We start from the raw sequence: 21387 nt of genomic DNA, 5'->3' as shown, positions 1-21387 counted from the left end.
AACCTGTTCAAGTAAAAGATGCCCAAGGGTGGGGGTGGATGAAAAGATTAGAAAATTGGGATGGAAGGAAAATGAAGTCAGGTATGCGCAGAGCTCTGCTGTGTTTTACTTTGAGTCACGTTGCAAGGGCAGCACTGTGGATATCAGAGGTGTTAATGGAAAATCAGAGAAACAGTGCGTGATGAAAGTACTCACTGTGGATTTGCGAACACTTTTTATTAATTCATCCAGTTAATTTTGTCATGTCTGGAGAAACTGTGTGTGTGTGTGAAGAGACCTTCCTATCTGAGATTTGAGCAGGGAGGTGTTTGGGAGAAGGGAGCTTTACATTCATTTAAACTTTCCCAAATTCTCAAGGATTATGGAAGAAGCTGAGATATGTGGTATAGCATTACAGTGCCACTGTATTTAGCTTACTGTAGGCAGCAATTCATTTACGGATTTCACAAGCTTCAGGATGGGGCTTGGCCTGGCTGTCTTCCCACTTGGACCAGCGCGGTTCAGGCAGGTGCCCCTGGTCGGGTCCTGCATTTTGCCGATGGAGCAGCCCGTTCATTGGGTCCCGTGCAGAGTCAGCCCTGTAAAACCAGACTCCAGAAATAGCTGCGGGCGCTCTGCGAAGCAGTGATGCTTGGCGGGCAGGAGAAGACGCTGCTTAATAGAAAGAGGGAGGACTTGGGCAGCAGCGGGCGAGATGCTCTTCCCAGGTCGGCCGCTGTCTGGTGGAACAGCCCAGGGTGAATCGTGCCGTCTCTCCGTAAGCTCTCTCTTGTCCTTTGCGTGCTGCCGATGGGTATTGCGGTGACACCAAAGGCTGATTGCTGTCAGAGGCCTCGAATGCCCAGCACTGGGGCTCCCAACTTGAAACAGTGGTGGTGGGCTCACATCCTTCAGGTGCGTCCTGTTGCCTTCATGTCCAAGCCCTCATAGAGTGCCTGGCTCGTCTGCAGTCACAGGAGGAAGTGAGGTCCTCCTTGAGGTGACTCAGAGCTAAGTTTAGTTCCTGGGCTGAATCACCCCAGGAAGACCTCATCCCTCTCTTCTGGGCAGTGCAGGGAGCCTGGGCTCTTAACTTGGCAACTAATTGAGGTGCCTAAAGTTAGACAGGGTGAATAATCCTTCCCCCTCCCGTGGGTTCATGCTGGCGGTGTTGTCAGTGATGCATCTCCCATGACGAGCTTTGCTCTGGCTGCTAACCCTGTTTAGCCTCCCAGAGACCTTAATTATATTGTTCCCCTCAGCCAGCCATGTATATTTGTGAATTCACTTAATCCTGAGGCTAAAGCTTTGCTGCTGGAACGAAGAGGGAGGCAGGAGGCCATGGTGATCCCAGCACTGCGGGCAAGTGCTCGCCATGCAACGCTCTGCCTTGTCTCCCTGTCCACGGGACAGCGCTCCTGTGGCCCCGGCCTGGAAGAGGATGAGCCCTCTGGGTAACTCCTATCCAGGGTTTCCTGGAGAACCTCCAGCCTTTTTCTTGCTTAGGAGAAAGTGTGTCAAAATATGCTAGGATTAAGTTGGAGCAGCTTTTTTTTTTTTTTTTTTTTTTGGTAAGCTTTCTCAAGCTATTGCCATTAGAAGCCCTCCTTAGCCTGTGTCTTCTGGAGGCTGGAAAGATGCTATTCAAGTTTGTACAAGACCTGGTTGCATCCCTTTGTATTTCAACAGGCAGGTTTTAAAAGTCTTTTTCTTTGTCTGCTCAATGTACTGAGGCTTGTTAGGCAGCAGGAGGAATCTCTGCACAGAATTGGCCGATTCAGGACCCATGCAGCCTAGGCATGAAAGTTGTTTTAAGTGTGTCGAAGTCAAACCCAGAGGTGAATTCACAGTACTCGGAGGAGTTCTTTGGCTATTCCATTAGGCATTTACAGCATGTTTCCCAGGGAAAATGAGTGACACTTAATTGAATGTAGTCCCTATGTACAGTGGAAAAGGGCCAGTTTTAAGATTTTCATACAGTTGAGTTGCAGAATGGCTTTCCAGCCTAGAAGGGGACTCAATATTACCTCAGTTCTAGATTTTTATTATTACTTTTTTTAACAAGACAGTCCTTTCACTTGTGTGGAATAAAACCAAAGGCCAGATAAAACCACACAAGGAACCTGGCTACATGAAAGCAAAGATACTTGTTGGCGGAGTGTTAGAACAGCAGTGTTTCAGGGGGGGAAATCTATTACCACAGCTCTCTAAAACTTTTGAAATAATAAAATCTGTGTTTTTTTTTTCCCAACCCCTTTTGTCTTTTAGTCTCATGAATTCTTACTCACTTCCTTTTGGATTTTTTTACTACTTAAATTAACATCAGTTTCTAGATTGGGGGAAGCCAGTGCAGTTACAGCTGCAGTTCACTTTTCATTTTACGCCTGCCTTTTTGCCTTTTCCCTGAACTCTGATCTCAAAGATGTTGGGGCAGTTGTAGAGATTTCCCAACAGGAGTCAAGCTGTGCAACTGGCCCCCTGCGCTGAGCTCCGGGGCTTTTTCCCTGGTCCATGTGGCTTGGCAGGTGGTTTCGTGGCGGTCGTCCTCCAGCGTGAGCACCATGTGGGACATGCCCTGGCCACAGCCGGTGCTGAAGGGGCCACCACTGTCCGGGGCGGGCGACCACCTTCCTGCAGCCATCGGCAGGGACCGCTCCTCCGTCTGGCTGCATCCCCGTCTCCCCATCCTTTGCTGCAAAGTGGCCGTGCGGAGTGGGCAAGCCAGGGGCATATGTGGGGGCAACGTGTGTTGAACATATGTTATTGCACATGTGAGCGTGTGTTGCTGAGCGTTTGGACTTAGTATTCCTTCCAGAAATGCTCTTTTGTGCCGTAGCATGAGGCAGCCCTCCCGGAGCATTCCTCCCCCAGCACCCTCTCTTTGCCCTATCCACGCTAAATCTGGTGCAGGGGTAGGTAGGGGGATGTATTACAGGCAAATTACACATCCTAATTGCGTTTTAGCCCTGGTTTAGTGCTCCTTTGTGCATGGAGCGGCGCTGGGAAGCCGTTCAGGATTCCAATGTCTCGCTGCCTCCATTCACCCGGCTGCGCCGGGCGGCCGCGCGCGTGCCCCGGGGACCGCGGGAGCCGCCGATTAGCTCGGCCCTTGTTAGCGCTCCCATCAAACGCGGCGCGGCTCCGTGGAGAGCATGTGCAAGCACCACCTACAGACGGAGAGACTCTGGATGCTGCCTGCGACCAGCTCCGGCCGAGGCGACTGGCCATGCGCTTCCCATAAAAAATGGGATGGAAGCTCCCTATTTTTTTTTCCCCTCTCTTTTCCTTTAGGTGATAAAACCCATCAGCCTGTTGTTTGCTTGGGATTTCATTTTATCCTTAAATAACAAAATGAAATCTTTTCCTCTGGAAAAAATAGTGTCTCTAATCTTGACAGCTGCAAAAATCTCTCAGTTTTGTTTCGAAGTGGGAGTGCTAGAGATTCGCTGCCTTGGTTTTCGTTTGGTTCCAGGACTACCTTTTTAGAGGATTCAGCACAGCAAAGACTGCAGGCCTAGGAGCCTTGTGCTTTAATCGCGGGTCTGCTGCCGACCAGCAGTCCCGGCCTTTCCCCATCCCCAGGCTGGGGCCGCTGGTTCCTGCATCTCTCAAAAGGGCAATAAAGGTCTGTAGTCCTTCCCAAAGCCTGGCTTTGCTGTGGGGTGTGAAATCGTGGTCTGGTGGAAGTCATTTGCAGGTACTTTAGTGTGGACAAATTTTTGCCTCTGCCAGCGGAGAGTCCAGCGGGGTATGTCTTGGATCAGTGCAGATAGCTGATTATGCAAATTTTGAGATTTTGAGGGCAGGTGAAAGAAAATTCATGTTAAATCAGCCCCTCCAAACCTAATGACAGCTTTGGCTGCTTCTGTTATCAGCTGTCCTGTCCTTGTCAGGCATGTGAGCCACCTCTGTGGCTGTTTTAGACACATTTTCCCCAAAGAAATTCTGATAAACCAATGATATGGGACTCTGCTTCTGAGGGATGGTCATGGGGGCAGCCGGAAGCTGAGGTGCGTATCCCATCCTTCCTGGGTAAAATTTAACTGATGGTTAATTAACTTTCAACAGCGAGGCTTTCTGGTGAGGTATTTCATTACATCTGGATTGCAGATAGGGTGTGGAGGGTATTCTGCAGATACTGTAAGTGTGTTGCTGCCTAGCTGGGCAGATCTCCACCGGGAGATGAAATCCACAGCAGGAGTTTTTTCTCTGCAGCTTAAGAGCATATATTTGATAGCCTGCTCAAGATTTGGATTGTGATCTGACTGTGATCTTATTTGAGCTGTCCCAGCAATCTGTTTAAAGTCAGAACTAAGAGGTTTTTAATAATAAAAGTCTTTGGAGGAAGTGAAAATGAACATAGGAGAAGCAAAGTATTCAGCAGGGTTTTCTTTTGGTTTGTTTAATTTTGTCTCACCGCAACAGACTTAGTTTTAGCACAATTCACAACAGTGTTTATGACGACTGTTTTTTATTTTTTTTATTTCCTTTATATTGTAAGGAATTGCAGCTAATGCTGCAACACTTATTCAGCTTGCCATTATCTCCTGAGTAGTTTCACTTCCCCTTCTCCTCCATTCCCACATGATATGCAATTCCAATATATGTGCATATATGTATAAATCATAATTGAAACTTAGAGATAACTGTTTTGACCTACAGAGGCATATTATACCTGATTGAAAGCAGAGGTCGTCTTGGTTAAGACCCTGTCTGGAAGCTGTTCTGTCCACTACTAAATTACAGCTGTAGTATCCATCATTATTTCAGCAAAACGCAGGTGTATTTTTTGATACCTGCCAGCACTTTGGAGCATTCAGGTTCAGCAGCGATGCTCTGTGTGGAGGGAAGAGCATTAATAAAGTTTTTAGCAAGCATTTTACGAACTGCAGTAATGATTGTAAAAAAGTAAGGAAATACATTTTAAATACCTCATGGCCTTGCGTATGGGGAAGGTGACTTCTCAGCGCTTAACAGCGTGAATATTGACTCAAATAGCACTCCCTCCTTGCAAAAATATTAATAAATTCTGAATCTGCGGCGCTTGGGTGTTTGTTCTTAAAAGATCTGAAACACTCCAAGAAGCTCTCAAAGTTATTCCTTTCTGCAGCTGCTTCCACCGAGTTGTCAGTCTCGAAGCCCGAGTCCACGTTGAGAGGAGCGGGGACGCCCGGGTCCCAGCGGCAGCTGAGCCCGGCTGGGCGCGATGGCCTGCCGCCGGGGAGGTTTCCTCGGCCTCGCCGCGGAGACAGCAACTGCTCACCAGCTTCAATTTTCATAAGTTTCAGACGCTTTCGAGCCGTATGGTCTTAGCGCCCAGGCGGCAGCCCGGCAGGCGCAGCGTGCTCGTCCCTCGCGGGCAGGGAGACGAGCTGACCTCACTGGGGTGAGCCCAGAAGTGATTTTTAGGGGGTTGCCCTAAGGAGGTGGCTCCCTGGCAGCGATGGGGGGCTGCCGGGAGGGGACTGTGTCGCTTCACTCGGTGCACGTAGCCGAAACGCCGTGCGGCTGTAACGGCGTGTGCCGCCTTCCCCCAAAGAGCCCTGCGAGCAGGAGGGTGGCTGCCGCCCGCGCTGCGCAGAGTCTGCAGGCTTTGGGGAGCAGCGAGGTCTCCTGCATTTTATTAAATGCAACGCTGTAATCTATTTTGCAACCCTTCTTCAAGGCCACACATGGTTTAAAGTGGTAAATGAGTAACAAACTGAAAAATGGGACATGACAAGTGATTTTACTTAATCATGAATATCCAGTTTCAGGATTGTGAGAATCTGGGGAAAAAATGCTTAGTTGCAAAACAATTGCACGCGTGCTTACCGACTCCAAAAGTTGCAGTGTCTAGACAGAAAATACAGAAAAGCAGGTTGTGTCACTTAAATGTGATGTCTGAACCTGTTAGTTTGAAACGTATTCTGGAGTAAAAATTATGCAAAATTAAATTAGTGTGACCTTACTTTGCATTTGGAGACTGAATTTGCCCATCTTGTAAAGCCTAGTGCATTTATAACACTTCCCTTGGGGAAAATTACAGAGAGAAATGGAATGAGGTCTCTTCTAATTGAAAAGTGACAATGATTAGGAAGCCAAATACAAAATGTGTTGAGTGTTTTTTTTTCTTGTTTTGGTGTGTGTGTGTATGTGTGTGCGCTTGTGTGTTTTAAGAACACCAGTGGAATTATAAATTATGTGCTTTGCAGTTTGGCTTGTTTTTCATTCCCCAAAGGCTTTTTATTAGCATAGCAGCTGAATTGCACTTGTATAATAACATATTAACTCAAAGTTTGGGATTTTTAATGATCTTCCTTCATTAGTTGACTGAGCTGCTTGGATAAAATCTTACCAAGTATATCCAGCTTTCCAGTGTGGGTTGTTTTTTTTCCCCCATTCTGAAAATGAAGCCCATGAAGGCAAGTTAAAACAGAAGGAGAGTTGGCAGAAACTTTGACGCCTCGAGTGGGTACGAGTCTCTTGAAACTTGAAAAACCCAAATTGTGTGTGGGGCTTTTTTGGTTTGAATTTTTTTTTTCTTCTTTTCCTCCTCCAAAGGCCAGATTGGGCAACATGAGTGTTCTTGCTGAAGGGATTGAAGCTCAGCTGGGCGTATCTCTTGTGTTTGCAGGCTCGTGTGCTGCATTGCTGGTTTCAGGCTGGATTTGGGGACAGGGTAGAACTCAACGCCCGGTCTGCTCTGAGCTCTTTCCTGAGCTCCTAAGGTTTGGCTCCTTTTGGTGCAGCGATGAGAGGTTCCTGGTGGGTTTGGCCAGCTGGTGGATTCTAAATGCACCATTGAGAAGAAATTTTAATTTCAACAGCAACAAACAAAGCGTCAGTGCAGACGCATTTCTCATAGCTGGCACTGGCTGAGTGCACGATACTTACTTACACATTGAAATTCTGGTCTCCGTTGCAGTACAGTTAGATGTGCTCCATTGCGGTGGTTAAGAGGCATTTCCTTTCCCATGCCCGTGAAGGAAAATTGAGAACACGACCGTTGATACGAAAAAGCCAGAATGAGAATGTGGGAAGTTGATTGGTTTTTATTGCTCAGATATGTTTCACCAAACCCACTTAACAGAATGTTAATTTACTGATTAATTGTCCTTTTCCCTCACGCGAAGTCAGATATTAAAATTACTATTCTATTTATAATTTTAATGTGATCACTGTAACGTTAGACTAGATTATACATTGAAATGCCCTAATTTAGAGCAAAAGCGAGCGGTACGTGATGCACAGCAGAGCCCTGCGCCGAGGCTCCTCAGCTCACCCACCGGGACCCCTTCCAGTGTCCGAAGCGCCCGGAGCTGGGGCAGGAAGGGACAGCGTCTGCCAGGAAGGGAGATTTCCTTTGTTCTGATACTCGCACGGTGTGTCGCTATTACAGCTCTTGGCAACTCTTCTGTAATACTCCAATTAAACTAGTCCCAGAGCCAGGATAAATAGCGCTCAGGGCCGCGTCGGGACAGACGGGATGTCGGCACCTTGTCCCTGAGCCGAACGGGATTCCCATGTTGTGTCCGGCCTTAAGCTCAGCTTGTTACACGTCTATATGTGTGTAGGGAACTCAGCCTAGGTCGTTTTTAAAAGAAAGAACTATTTCTCTGTATTCCCCCGCCCCTTCAGCCCCTGTCATTACGACCCCCGGCCTTGCGGGCGGGCGGAAAGACGAACGCTTTCTGGCTGCCGCAGCTCTCCCGCGTCAACAGACTGCTGTGACAGTTCAGTGAGATCTGGCGCGTTTGATGTAGCGCTCGTTCTGGGAAAGGAACTTTCCTTTGCAACCAGCTTAGTCTTGTTTTTCTTCAGAAATGCCACCTCTTTTCAGGAAAAAGGAAGCTTTGTATCACCAGTCTCCTTTTTCTCTGGCGTCTCCTAACTGCGGCCAAAGCACACGTTGCGTTTTGTCTGAGGCTAAATTGACTCATATTCTTAAAATCCGTGATTTTTTTTTTCTCTCTCTCTCTTTTTTTTTTTTTTTTCCTCCTCTCCCCCATAATGAATCCTGCCAGGAGCAGACGCCGTGCCTCATCCGGGGCGGCCGCTTCATCCAGCTCGTGGGCTCCGCCGCTAACGCGCGGGTGAGGCGCAAGGCTCCCGACGGGGAAGGAGCCGGCGCTCGTGCCTGTGCCGAGCCGCCGCCGCCACCGCCCGCGAGGGCGCGAGACATGGAGCGCCCCGCCGCAGCCTCGGCGCCCGGCGGCCGCCGCCGAGGGAAGCCCCGCGCCACCGCGGCGGGGCCGGCGTGGCGGGGCCCGTCCCTGCGGAGGGGCAGGAGCTGCACCTGCGGCTGCAGCTGGAGCTGGTGGCCCTGCTCTGTCTGGTGCTTCGCGCGCTAGCCCGCCGCCGGTAAGCCTTCGGCGGCCGGCCCCGCTCGCGGCTCCTCCGGGCCCTCGGGTGCCGCTGGGGGGAGGACGGGGGTCCACGAGGCGGCCGGGGGCCTCGGGGGCTCGTCCCGCCCGTGGCGCGGCCGTGGAGGTGTCTCCGAAGCGGAGCGACTCCGCTGCTGCCCGAGGAGCCTCGTGGCCGGGCCGGTGGCGCATGAGGGGCTGCCGAGCGTGGCCGGGCCGGGGCCATCTCCCCATCGGGGATCCCGGTGCCTGCGCGGGGGAGGACGGACAGGCCGGGGGGGTGACGGCCCCCAAAAGGGCCCTTGAACGTCAACGGTGGATGTCGGAGCGGGACCGCGGAGCCGCCTCGCGTCGGGCCCAGGTTTGCGGTGGCGCCGGGGAGCCGTGTGGGGGCCCTGGGCAGCGGGGAGCCGTGCGGGGGCCCTGGGCAGCGGGGAGCGGAGCCGGGGCCTGTTCCCGGGAAGCTTCTCCACACGCCTCCCCGCCAGCCCCTGCCCTCCCCCGAGGAACGGGACCGGCGGCGGCTGGCGCGGCGGGAAGCCAAGGCTGCTTAAACTCGGCGTTCGGAGAGATGGATAAAGTGTCGTCAGTGTCTTCCCCCGGGAAGAGTTACCTAATTCTTACTTCTTTAAGGTCCCCCCCCCTTTTTTTTTTTTTGAAAAAGTGCGTGGGGGATGAATGAGAAGAGGCTTCTTTTTTTTTCTTTCTTTCTTTCTTTTAAGGTTTTTGTATCATCCTCTCTCCCAAATCTATTAAACTTTGTTGTGCTCGTGCACCCAGTTAATCTGCTTCGTGTTTAGAAGAAACAGCTTTGCTGTTTTAATTCATTCCTCCGGTGCAGAGCCACCCGTGGCAGCTCTTCCAAGGGCAGGTCTCCCCATGGAAGAGCTGCTGGGCACTGGGGGATTAGATCACATATAGATAGAGATTTCTTTTTTTTTCCTTTTTCCCCAAGCTGTTCCCCTCGCAGTGGCGTCTGGACACCTTGCTGGGTTTGCTGCAGAAGACCCTGGGGTCCCCTTTTAAGAAGGTGCCTTTAGCTAAAATTCCTTTGCACTGTTTGGCTCTTAATCCACCTATTTCCACCCCACGTGCAATTTTCCAGCGTAGAGGCAGCTGCATTTTAGGGGTGCTGTAAGTGAATGGGCTCCAAGCCCAGAAGGATTTACTCATCCAGCTTGGGACTTACACCTAACTTTAAGTGCCAGATAATGTTCCTGCTTTCAAGGCATACTTCTGCCTTTGAAGGTGGCAGGCAGAGCTGGTTAAGTGTTCTGGGATCTTTTGGGATGATGGGAAATGTGCTTGTGCAGTGGCAGAAATAGCTGCTGTTTAGCAGAACTAACTCCAAGGTAACTGGCAGCACTTACCACCTGGACTTTTTTCTTGACATTTATTTGCTTTTACTGGCACTTAAATGCCACCTGCCAGGAGAAAACTTTCCATAAAAGAGGGAAAAAAAAATCTACCTGACTCAGCACGGTCCATCCCATCCTGTATGAGCAGTGTGATACTGCCCTTTTTTTGGCATGTGTGAGCCTCCTGTGGATGCATATATTTGTGTGTATGGATGAAATGCAGATGGCAGCATCCATGATAGCTTCGGGCACAGCTTTTCAGAGCTGGATTTTGTAACCGTCCCTACCGAGAAGCGAAAGAGGTTTAAAGCACCAGCGCTGTCGAATTTGGGTTTTGCTGGTCTCCTTCACTGAAAGCCTGGACAGCGTTGCTGCTGGGCTCTCGGTGGCAGGGAGGTGGCGGGCTGCACGCAGGTGAGCGCTTGCATTGCGCGTGCGCACGCATGCACATGCACGCACACACATGCACACATCATTTTGGGGCCGTCGGTCAGGGAGCTGGAGCTGTTCAGGGGTAGCTCCCACTCTTGGATGCTGAATGCATGGAAATAATCACCCTGCTATTACGGTCTGTCTCCAGCATTCAATTTTATTTAGCCTCAGTGAGGTACGAGGAATTATTTCCTTAAATTTTAGGAGCTGCTTCGTGCTGAGTGCTGCCAAATGTCTCTGGAGTTAACCGGATAGTCTGTTGTTTGCTTGTTCTTGTTTGTTTGGAGGATTTTTGGCAGTTCTCCTTTATGCCAGTTCAAGCCATTCAAGCTGCCGCTGTCAGCTGGCTGAACTGAGCCCTGAATTGAATTATGTCTGGAGCTCTGCAATGTCGGTGGTGTTGGAGGAGGGGGAAGGGGGAGCTGCAGTCGCTGGGGACTGAGCAAGTCTGGCTGCTCATTGAAAAGCACGAGTTTTCCTCAGCTCAGCTCCCTGGGTCGCTTCAACAGTCCTGTACTTCCAGCCGCCCCTCTGAAAAGAGGTGACATCTGCCTGGTGCCCCGGCGGGCCAAGGCTGACTTCGGTCCTGTCTCCTCTGAAGGAAGGAGTAGTGGCAGTGGGAGGAGGATTACAAAAGCTTAGCTCACGTTTTGTGAAACTATTTCATTAAGACCCATCATGCATGGCCCATGACTCCACAACCTGGAGCAAAGTGGCGTTCGGCACTGGCCCAGAACCTCCTTTACACCTGGTTATGGAGGCATCTAGCAAACTGGAAATCGGAAAGCGCCAGGCCTTTAGGGAGGTTTTGGGGAAGTCTTGTGTCTGGACCATAGCTCAGAAAAATAATGTGCTTTGTAGATCATATTTAACGATTCCTCCCAGAGTCAGTTTATTCTGTGACACTGAAGAAATGAATTAATGATTTATTTATTTAGTAAGTAGCTGGATTCAAAACTTGCAAAGCCCACATACATATGTCTGAGAGCTTTAAACATGAGGGAGAGACGCAGCTGTGCCATGCTGTTGGCTTCTTGGCCAAATTAGTTTGTCTTGTTCTTAATTAAGTGGTACTTTCTCAGGTGGCTCAAAGTATGTCTGTCTCTTTTGCAGCGGAGCTGGAGTTTGTACAGATAATCATAATCGTGGTGGTGATGATGGTGATGGTGGTTGTGATCACATGTCTGCTGAACCACTACAAACTCTCCGCACGATCCTTCATCAGCCGGCACAGCCAAGGCAGGAGGAGAGATGAGAATCTATCATCAGTAAGTAACACCCTGGTCTTCTAATCTGTGTTTTACTGTATCATTTGCCAAGTGATGCAAAATTTGGGAAACTAGAGTCAGAGGCACTGATCTCAGTTGCATCTGCCCGTGTGCCACTCAGCGCTGTATGAAGAGGCACCCTCCAAGCTGGGTCCTGGCATTGCCTTCATTTTCTGTTCTGTGTGGAGCCTGCTTGGCAATGCCTCTGGCTCCTTATGGTGATATAAGTTGTAATAAATGGACAGCCATAACCCTGTCTTTGCCCTGCGCTAGTTTGGACTTTTCATCAGCGTAAGCCTGGTAGCCTCTGTGGACGCTGCAGCTGCTACACATCCTACTGCGAGTGCATGCGCGACTGCTTCCTGATCAGCAGCAATGTTCGCTGAGACAACTAACCGCAGGAGGCTGTTTGTTGTGTGTCCTGTTCGTGATGGCTGAGATGCAAATGCCTTGACTTTATAGTCCAAAATTATGGAGTCCTTTGGGGGCTCCAGTTGGAGTGTCTCAAATGACTGCATTGAAATTTACTGCCCGACTTCAAGAGGATAGGACTTTGTGAAAGACTTTCTCTGGTTTTCTCCATTGCTGAAGTTGTGCTGCCATTACAGTAGTGGAGAATGTCAAAAAACACTTATCAGCCAGACAAGCAGAAATATCTCTAAGGTAATGCTTGAGTGGTTCACTGCACAGCTCAGGCTTCCTGGTTCATTAGAACCCATAGGAGAAATGCATTAATTGTACTGTTCAAGGGGGAGCCTCTCCAGCCTTGTGACAGACATTGCTTTTTGCAGAGCTGGAGTGTTCCCTCAAATGCTGCAGCTGGGAGTGAGTTACAAGAACCTGTAGAGAACAGAAATAAAATTTCCTTGGAGGGTGAACATGTACTATTCGCTGCTGTCTACATGACTCTCTTCCAGTGCAGGGTTATCTTGTACTGATACATTTTTTAGCATTCACCCTGAAGGATCTGAAAGCTCTTTAAATGATATGGCTTCTTCAAGGTCATTGCTGCTTGCTCTTTCTCTCGTTTGTAGACTTTCACTGTAGGCTGAACAGATCGGTAGTTGTTTGTTTCGTTCCATTTGGGGCTGTGTTCTCTTGTATTATATCCATGCTCGCTACAAGAAAAAAGATCAAATAGTGTGATTGTTTTCTTAAAAATAATAATAATAATCTATAGATGATCTGTCATTTTGTCATGAATTACACACAGGAGAGTAAGGTCCCTTATGGGGTACTCTGTGCCTAAGTGAAGAATACACCCCATTGGGAAGGAGAGCTGTGAAAACACTTCATTTAGTAGTGCGTGGACTGCATCTCCAAAAGACAAGGCGCTGAACTCAGCACATGCTCATTTATATGAAACTGTGCAGCACGAACAAACTGCCTGGAGTGTGCAATCTTGCCTTAAGCCAACTGGTGTGAGGGTGTTGAGCACTCAAGGCGTTTCCCTCAAGCGCCTGCCTGTTTTGGGGATCAGAGCTAAACATCCAGCTCATGCCCAGGCTCATTTTGGCATTCCAAAACTTATTTCTCTTCTTATAGTCTCATGCATCTGTTTCCAGTGGTAGCAAAATGTGGGCGCATGAGCACATCTAGTCAACGCTCAGAAGCTAAAAGTTGCTTAGAGGCTTTGGTATAATGGGTTTTCAGCCCAAAAGGAACAAGAGTGGGGACCCATTGGTTAACTGGATCCCTGCATCACTTCATTAGATGTCCTGTTTTCTGAGAGTGGGGATTAAGAAAACTTCTGAACTAGCGAGGTTCTGAATCTAGGGATAGGGCAGAACTTGGCTGGCCTGGTCCCTCCCAGTTTTCATTATTAAGACTCAGACTGTGGTATTTGCCAAAATGGGGAGTTTTAGTAAAGCCAAAAGTATTTGCAAGTTTGGGACAAATTTGGCAAATTGCTGTAGTTGTAAAAGTGGGTGAGGGATGTAGAGCTTTTAGCATTTTTTTTCCCCATTTCCAGCATGTTTTACTCTGGAAATCCCAAGATGTTTCATTCTACATTTTCAAAACAAATACCAGGACAAGGCTTTTTTATTTTAAAATACGTGTGTGTTTTCTTGTGTTCCTTTTTTTTTTTTTTTTCCTTAAAAGAAGGCTAATGTGGAAAGAGAATAGAAAATCACATGGAGATTGAACAGAAATTTCAGGTTGAAATAAAATTTTGTCCATTGTTTAATTTTGTTGTTTTTTTGTTTTTTTGAGATCTCACCAAGCCAGTCTTATTTCCAGCCATTTTCTTGGGCCCAGGCAGTACACCGAAACAGATTCGTTATTTATTCAGCCTTCAGAAACATCAGTATTAAAAAAGCTTTCAGCAAACAGTTACCACTGCACATTTGTTAGACCTTTATGCAGACCCAGAGCCTTCAAAACCTTTCTCTGAGCTAGGGAGAGAGCTGTGAATGTACAACGTTGGGGGTTTTCCCCTCCTTGCCATTCTTCCTCTTCTCCCTGCCCCCTATTTTGCTCCAAGCACAGCGTAATTAAGTCCCAGCCACACTTTCCTTGTGGCCTGAGAGCCCTCCTGAAAGGCCAGAAAAGCCCCTTGTGTGCTAAGCAGGAAGCTCGTTACACTGGGATCAATCATAATAAAGATCTTAAAGGTAGCTCATTTTAGATTCAGCACAGTATGTCTTTTTGTAGAAAACTTCTCCAGTATAAATTGGCGTTCAAGGATGGCAGGCAGACCTTGTTGAACTAGATACTGGTTTACGTAATCCATTAAACTTGCACTGAACTGTTGTTGGGCTTTTTTAAATCCCAAACTTCATTTTGCTGTCGTGACCAGAGACAGGCACTGGGGCTACATGCACACTTTTCTTCTTTTAAAATATTAAAGTAGTTCATCCCATGGTCAGAAGGCTCCTACATCTGCATTAGTTGTCCTTTTCTGCTGTTGTAGCTCAAAAATTACAAGTGAAGGAGAAATTCCTTTCCCCAAAGGTCTTTTTAATGTGGTTCCTGCTAGCAAGGATATCTCGTGTTATTGGATGTATGTCTCCGTAACAGTCTCTTTGCTTTGTCTAAACTCTGTCTTCTTAAAACAGGTACCTTTATTTTTCGAGGTTGAAGATTCTTTAAGAAATGCTACTCAGTCCCTTTTTCACAATAAGTTGGGCACTGTCTCTACACCTTTGGGACAGTGAGAACCAATCTCAACCCTCCTGCACACACACACACAAAAGAAAAAGTGGTTCAAATACAATTTCCAAAAATAGCTTTGTCCCACAAAATGGAAAATATAAGCCTTCCTGAAGGCTTCCAGGCTTAGTTCGTACTGCTTGGTTTACACTAAAAATTCTCCGACATTACTAAAACAAGCAGTTCTATAAAAGTCAAAGATTGATCTTTAAAAAGAAATTAAAAAGTAATTTTAGATTTTGAAGTGAGTTGTGGAATCCTTGTTGGAGGTTTTCAAAGCCATATTGCTCATTACACATCAGACTCTCAGCTTTTTTTCAAAAAGAAACATAGCTTTCTGGGTACAGCCACTATTGAGATTAAGTCAGGTCCTAAGTATTCCAAAAACCAAAGCTAAATGAAGAGAGCTCAGGGCACAGGGATTCACCAAGGTGATGCTTCCCAGCCAGCAGAGATGTTGCCTGGCTCGTTGCGGTGGTGTGGCAGTTCCATGACCAGAACACAAAGGCTAAAAATATGTTTGTTTTCCATCTTTGAGACTTTGCCCACCTCTGACAACTGATTTCCAGCAATTTTAATCCCACTGTTGACTTTTTAAGATGAGATGTAAGCTGTTACTCAGATGGGCTTCATAATAATGGCTGAGACATAAGGGCTTGTGTCGTACAAGCAGTTAACTTGCCTAGGCAGGGATAAGACTTGTGCGTTGGCTAATCTTAAGCACCTAAGCATTTCTAGAGTCAAGCCCTAAAGTGTCAGCAGAAACGATTAAAACCAGATGCACAGATCCAGCTCCTGCAGACTTACATTGGGGACGGGTCTACTGTCTTCTCCTTACAGCTCTAAGTATCCTCTTTTAATGGCATTTCTACTGCTTTGCTCTTCTTGCATCCACGCGTTGTCCAGAGCACCAGTCCTGCCCCAGGACCTCGGTTGTATGAACAGAGGCTTTTAAAAAGCCGAGTTTGTCTGTGAGCCAGGGAGTTTTTCTCCTTAATACCTTGGAGGGATTTTGGGTGCAGGCTTTGGAGCGCGTAGTAGCGGGTGGGGCAGATGCTGACGTGAAGTAATTCCCGTAGGGGTACGTGGCGTCCCCCTCGCCGCCTGTAGCGGAGAGCCCCCGAGCGGTGGGCAGCGATGCTCGCCGAGCGCCGGGCTTCCTGCCGTCCCGCAGCTGCCCTCCTGCGAACGGGCCTCCATCGCTCCAGGGGGAATGGCGAAGCAGATGGGGTAGCGTGGTGGCACTGCCCACTGCCATGTTAAATATAAAACATCCAGCATAAGGCAGCGGGGTAGTCGCCGCTCAGGGAGCCTGCCGTTGCAAAGTAAACACGTTTTGCGGTGATTCCCGCTCCTGCCTGCTGCGGGTCTGGCTGCAAAGCCCACCCTGTCCTTTGGTGTCAGATCAGTAAGTGCCGGAGGGGTTAAAGACAAGGTTTTCACCCATGGCAGATGCAGTTACTCTTGGGTCTTTCTGGGGGAATTTTAATGTAGACTATCCTTACGGGCAAGGAATACATATAAAATGGACTAGACTAAACAGTTGATGCCTGTGTAAACAGTTGCATATTCAAGTCTCAAGGTCTGTATAAAATACGGGCATTGTATTGTTCAGGCCTGCCAGCCGTTTCGTGGGATGGATATGCGGTACAAAACTGAAACAGTAGATTCATTAGCTTTAGCTGGAAAGTATGCCATTATCATAACACTTAACCTCTGGTATTCCAAGGAGATGTTCCCTAAAAAACACAGAGAAGTGGAAAGAATCTGGGCCATCTCATTTCCATATAAATCACTGTTTTCCTTGCACCAGCAACAGGACTGCCTTGAGGTTTATGTGCAGAGTTGAGCTTCAAAAACAGGAATGTGATTGGATTTTCTCCATATCTGATATTACATGCAATGCCACAGAAGAAATTTATTCTCAAGTTGGGGAAAACACAGAAGAAGGGTGGAGACTGGAAAAATGGGGATTTAATTGGCAGCTGCTGTGGAGATTTTAATGCTGTACGTGTGCCGTGCTTTTTGGGCTGTCGGGAGGAGGGTCACGGGGTACCCAGCGCTGGTGCTCCTTCTGCAGGGCTTGCGTGTTAGGGTCTATCCGCGGAGGCCACGGTCACAGCGCTCCCATGGACTGCTTTGCAGGTGTCTGGGGATGAGCTATCTGCCGTTGGTGGTGGTTTTGCTGTAGGTGGAGAAGCTGCTCCACCACTTAAGTTTACTGCGGTAGCTACAAAGGGTTCATAGTGTACGTCAGCATTTACCCTTGTACGTATCTGACTGATACCAGGCTAAATATGCTTGTGACACCTGGGCTGGGTGCAGGGAGCCGTCTGACAGGCGTAATCTCTTGTGGCTTTATCAGAAGAAGTGTCTGGCTTGCAGCTTTTTGCGCAGAACGCATTGGCTTTCACAGGGGCATTGGACCTTGGCGCCCTGCCTGGACTGCCGCTGTGGTTATCACAGAAATAGGTGTTTTCTAAGTAGGAAGGTTTGCAGAGTGCTCAGTCAGAGTGCCCTGCTGCGTAGGGTAGGTCCCTAGAACAGGCTTTGGATAGAAAACGTTGTTGAAGGAAAACGGGGGAAAAAACACGTAGCGTTTTTATCTACTGGAGGTAAATGTTTCCTGCCTGTGCCTGACGTGCTAGTGCCAGAAGTGGAGGTTCACCTGCAAGGAGCTCAGAAGTGCCAGCTATTACAGTTTATAATTATGAGCCTTCTGGCTCCTTTTCCTCCAGCCTTGTCTCCAGGCAATGTTACTATATGTGAATATTAGCAATATTTAAGTGTTTTAGCTCTTACAGCAAAAATTTAGAAGGTGAACTACGTAAGTTCAGACTATCCCCAGCCAATGAAAATCAGGGTTGATGCTGGCAACATAAGGAAGCCTCTAGACCTCTCAGTCTTTTTAAGCCAAGGACTTAACCTTTTGGGGAAGAAATACTGCAGGACCATCCTGTGCTCTATTGCTATATATATTATTTTTTATAGCCAAATGAAAATTATGGTAAACTGAATGCTCTCACACTATCTGTATTTTCTCATGATTTCTTTGATTGCATGCATCAGAATGTGGGTGTGGGGTTTTTTTGTTGTTTTTTTTTTGTTGTTTTTTTCAATCTTGTCATTATTTCATGTACGGTTTTCTGATGTCTTGTGAATCACCAGTGGCTCATGGATCACAAATTGAAAAATATTCCTCTGGCATGCTTGAACCAGGGAGAGAAACATGTTGGGTGGGTGTGAGTGGGAGGGGGAAAGACTACGAATAAGCGAGTGTAATTTGCTTGTGTCATTCTCATCATTCATTCTGAAAGTGATTTATTAAATGTAAATGGAGGTAAAAATGGAGGGAAATCTTGATTATAAGAGTTATTTTCAGTGTTAATAAACTAATGCTCTTACTAGAGCAGGTAACACTGTTGTTCCCATAGAATCAGGTCTGTGTCCTGCATTGCTTCGCCTGTGCGGTTCTGCTGACTGCAGAAACATCATTTTACGTCAGGCTCCTGTGCAGAATAAAGCTTGGCACAATCCGTTTGCAAAACTTCAGGAACTTAACTATTGCTGAAAATCAGGCTTATTCTGAACTCTCTTCTTCTGCCCAATGTAGGAAGGAAGCCTGTGGCCTTCAGAAAGCACAGTGTCGGGAAACGGAATAACAGAGGTGAGGGCAAAGCCGGTGCTGTGTGCCGCTACCTTTCCCCGGTGCTCGTGGGCTGCGGCGTTTCGCAGTTCTCACGCTCGCTCGCTCTTTCTCTCCCTTTCAGCAGCAAATCTACACGCCGAGACCCAGCGACCGGCTCGCGGTGCCATCCTTTTTGCAGAGGGACCGTTTTAACAGATTCCAGCCAACGTACCCCTACATGCAGCACGAGATCGACCTGCCGCCCACCATCTCGCTGTCGGACGGCGAGGAGCCGCCGCCGTACCAGGGACCCTGCACGCTGCAGCTGCGAGACCCCGAGCAGCAGATGGAGCTCAACAGAGAGTCGGTCCGGGCCCCCCCCAACAGAACCATCTTCGACAGTGACTTGATAGATAACTCCGTGTACGGGGGGCCGTGCCCCCCCAGCAGTAACTCTGGCATCAGCGCGACCTGCTACGGGAGCAATGGTCGGATGGAAGGACCGCCGCCGACGTACAGCGAGGTGATAGGGCACTACCCCGGGTCCACGTTTTACCAGCACCAGCAGAACAACAACGGGATGCCCTCGATCTTAGAGGGCAGCAGACTCCATCATTCACAAATCAATGGCCTTGAGAGCACAACCGCGTGGAACAAAGATAAAGAGAAGCAAAAAGGGCACCCCTTTTAAAAAAAAAAAAAAAAACACGCAAGAAAGCAAACGAAACACTCTGCACTTCTCGTTAAAAGAAAAAGGAGAGAGATTGAGAGTTGAGGAAGATGAGCAAAGAAAAAAAGCCCTTCCCCATCTCTCCGTGTATAAATATTTACTTGTTATGTCTGGTCTGAATGCACAAGCCTACAAAGCTTGCAAAAACATTTCTTTATTGAGCTGTGTCTAGACGTTTAAAAAGGAAAAAAAAATCAACTGTAGTCCTTTTTTTTTTTTGTTTCTAGTTGAGCTGTGTGTGAATGCTTTTTTTTTGTTTGATTATTTCACTTAACTTTAAAGACAAAATATTTGCACAAAAAACGTTTTGTTTAAAGATCTGCAATATAAATATATAAATATATATTAAAAATAAGAGAAAGTGTATGTGTAAGGAGCAGGAGTATTTTTGTATTAGAAGAGGCCTATTCAAAAAAAAAAGTTGTTTTCTGAACTAGAAGAAAAATGGCAATTTTTTGAGTGCCAACTCAAAAAGTGTGTATTACATTGTAAAAAAACAAAAAACAAAAAAAACAAAAGCAGGGGTTTAGAGTTATTTATATAAATGTTGAAATTTTGCACTATTTTTTAATATAAATATGTCAGTGCTTGTGTTGGTCAAAGCCTCTATCATGTCTACCATGAAACTGTTAAGGGATTATATGTCAAAGTGAAGAACAAACTAGCTGGAAGGGGGTGGAAAAATCCTAAAGTTGAAAGGACGGCCCCGTGAGGAACGTTGTGAGCAAGACTGCGTCTTATGCAAACCTTGAATTCCCCGAGTCCCCTGAGCGTGGCCCGTGCGGGCCGGCGGGCCGTTCGGTGGCCCTCGCTGTTTTATACATTCCCTACCAAGTAAGAGGAGTCTGTGTGTGTGTCTGTGTGTCATCAGTTAGGATTATTGGAGTAAAAAAGGTGAGATAAAAATCACTGCTTCTGAGAGTCAGTAATGACAGAAGCAAGCAAAAATTACTTGATTTTTTTTTTTTTTGACAACCTCTAACTTTTTGGAGGGGGGTGGTGGGGATGAGAATAAACTTCTGTGTCTGAAGGAACAAAGTGGTTTTTGGTTTCTTTCTTTCTATGTTAAACTGAAGGGCCCTGTTTTGAGATAAAGTGGTGGTTAAGGAAGTTAATGTGAGTAAATGGTAACGTACCCGTAGCCTGCCTTTCAAAGGGGTTTAAATATCTCATTGAAAGTACAAGCCGAAAAATGTGTTCTTCATGAAAATCATTTTCATTTTATATTAAACTCCAAAACTTTTATTTGGAATAAAAGAGCGCAGTCATGTCTCATAAAATATCTGCAGTTCTTGTAGGCTGCCTCTGGTCATTGTTATTTTTTACTTTATTATCCTGGCTAAAGAGGCATAAAATACAATAGGTGGAAATGAATCTGCTCCTGTGATGTATTAATTAAAGGCTAAAGAAATATGCTTAATGCTTTAGAAGCAAAAACCCTTTACCTCTTCTGAAGATTTCTTCATTCAGAGCAGCACGGTCCCGCGTTCGGCGATGTCCTCCCCCTCCCGCCCTTCACGCCCTTCGGATGTTGTGCGTCTTTAATTTATCTCTGTTTCGGAAGCATTTTTGTCTTACTATGCTATTGTTTACATTTTTATATTGCGTAGATGTCTGATAGGTGTTTTACCCTTGCGGTGAATTTGTATGTGACAGAATGAGCGAGTGAGAAATTTGAGAGAAAGAGAGAGAGAGAAAACAAAAGGGAAAAACTGTTCTCACAACCTTGTGTGCGGATATTCCCAGCTGGGCAGCACTGCTCCGTTTGCTGGGAGAGGGTTTCTCCGAGTGTGAGGAAGGGTCGGATAGGGGAACCACAAAGAGCGCAGCTTTTACAAGGAGGCGTAATTCCGTTTTCTGCAGGATGCTATCTAGTAGAGTGACATAAATGAAAGATATAAAGGCAATAAATATTGTTTTTAAGCAACTTTTCTATTACTTGAAAAAAAAAATATGAGAACAGTTTTGAAGTTCTGACCATTTGAACAATATTTATATATATTTTAAAGAAGACGATGAATAGCTGAACTTGAAGTTTGATCTTTTTTTTTGCTTTTTTTTTTTGCCTAGAAATGGTCCTGTACCTTCTCAATATTCAAACCGCTTTTCCACAGCTCTTGAAATCTTCATAGCTTTACAGTCGTGTAACCTAAATTTTGATGACCTTCAAAAAAAAAAAAAAAAGAAAAAGCCACAAAAAAAAAAAGTCATGCAAAGGAATGAATCTAGTTTGTCATGAAAGGTACAAAACTGATGAATTTATACACTTTTTTTAAAAAAAAGTATCTTTCCTTTATGTAACATGTCTATTTAGTGCCTTATTAAAGAAACAGCAACCCTCCCTTTTTCAAGAGGGGCACACAGAATCATCCTTAGCGTCACGAGTAACCAGCGTCCGGTCTCTCGCTCCTTAGGACCTTGCGTTAAGTTTTCCGCTCCCTCGTTCCGGTGGGGCGCTGCTCGTTCGGGCGCTGCCGCTCGCCCCGAGACCCGC

The 21387-nt window shown here is 47.0% G+C and overlaps 1 protein-coding gene across 2 annotated transcripts in view; it reads left to right on the top strand.

The window, feature by feature from the left end:
- PMEPA1 (prostate transmembrane protein, androgen induced 1) overlaps positions 1-21113 on the top strand; it is a 52434-nt gene extending 31321 nt beyond the window's left edge. Inside the window, exons 2-4 of one of the 2 annotated variants that reach the window (XM_067307825.1) lie at positions 11228-11382; positions 18149-18202; positions 18309-21113. In XM_067307825.1, the coding sequence (XP_067163926.1) occupies positions 11228-11382; positions 18149-18202; positions 18309-18854 (755 nt within the window). In that variant the 3' untranslated portion in view covers positions 18855-21113. Of the gene's footprint in view, positions 1-11227; positions 11383-18148; positions 18203-18305 lie in introns of both variants that reach the window. The other variant, XM_067307823.1, reaches the window with a different exon arrangement.
- The last annotated feature ends 274 nt before the right edge of the window (positions 21114-21387 follow it).

Source organism: Apteryx mantelli, chromosome 18, assembly GCF_036417845.1.
Source record: "Apteryx mantelli isolate bAptMan1 chromosome 18, bAptMan1.hap1, whole genome shotgun sequence".
NCBI classification, from domain to species: domain Eukaryota; kingdom Metazoa; phylum Chordata; class Aves; order Apterygiformes; family Apterygidae; genus Apteryx; species Apteryx mantelli.
This window is presented reverse-complemented; position numbering and strand designations above follow the sequence as displayed.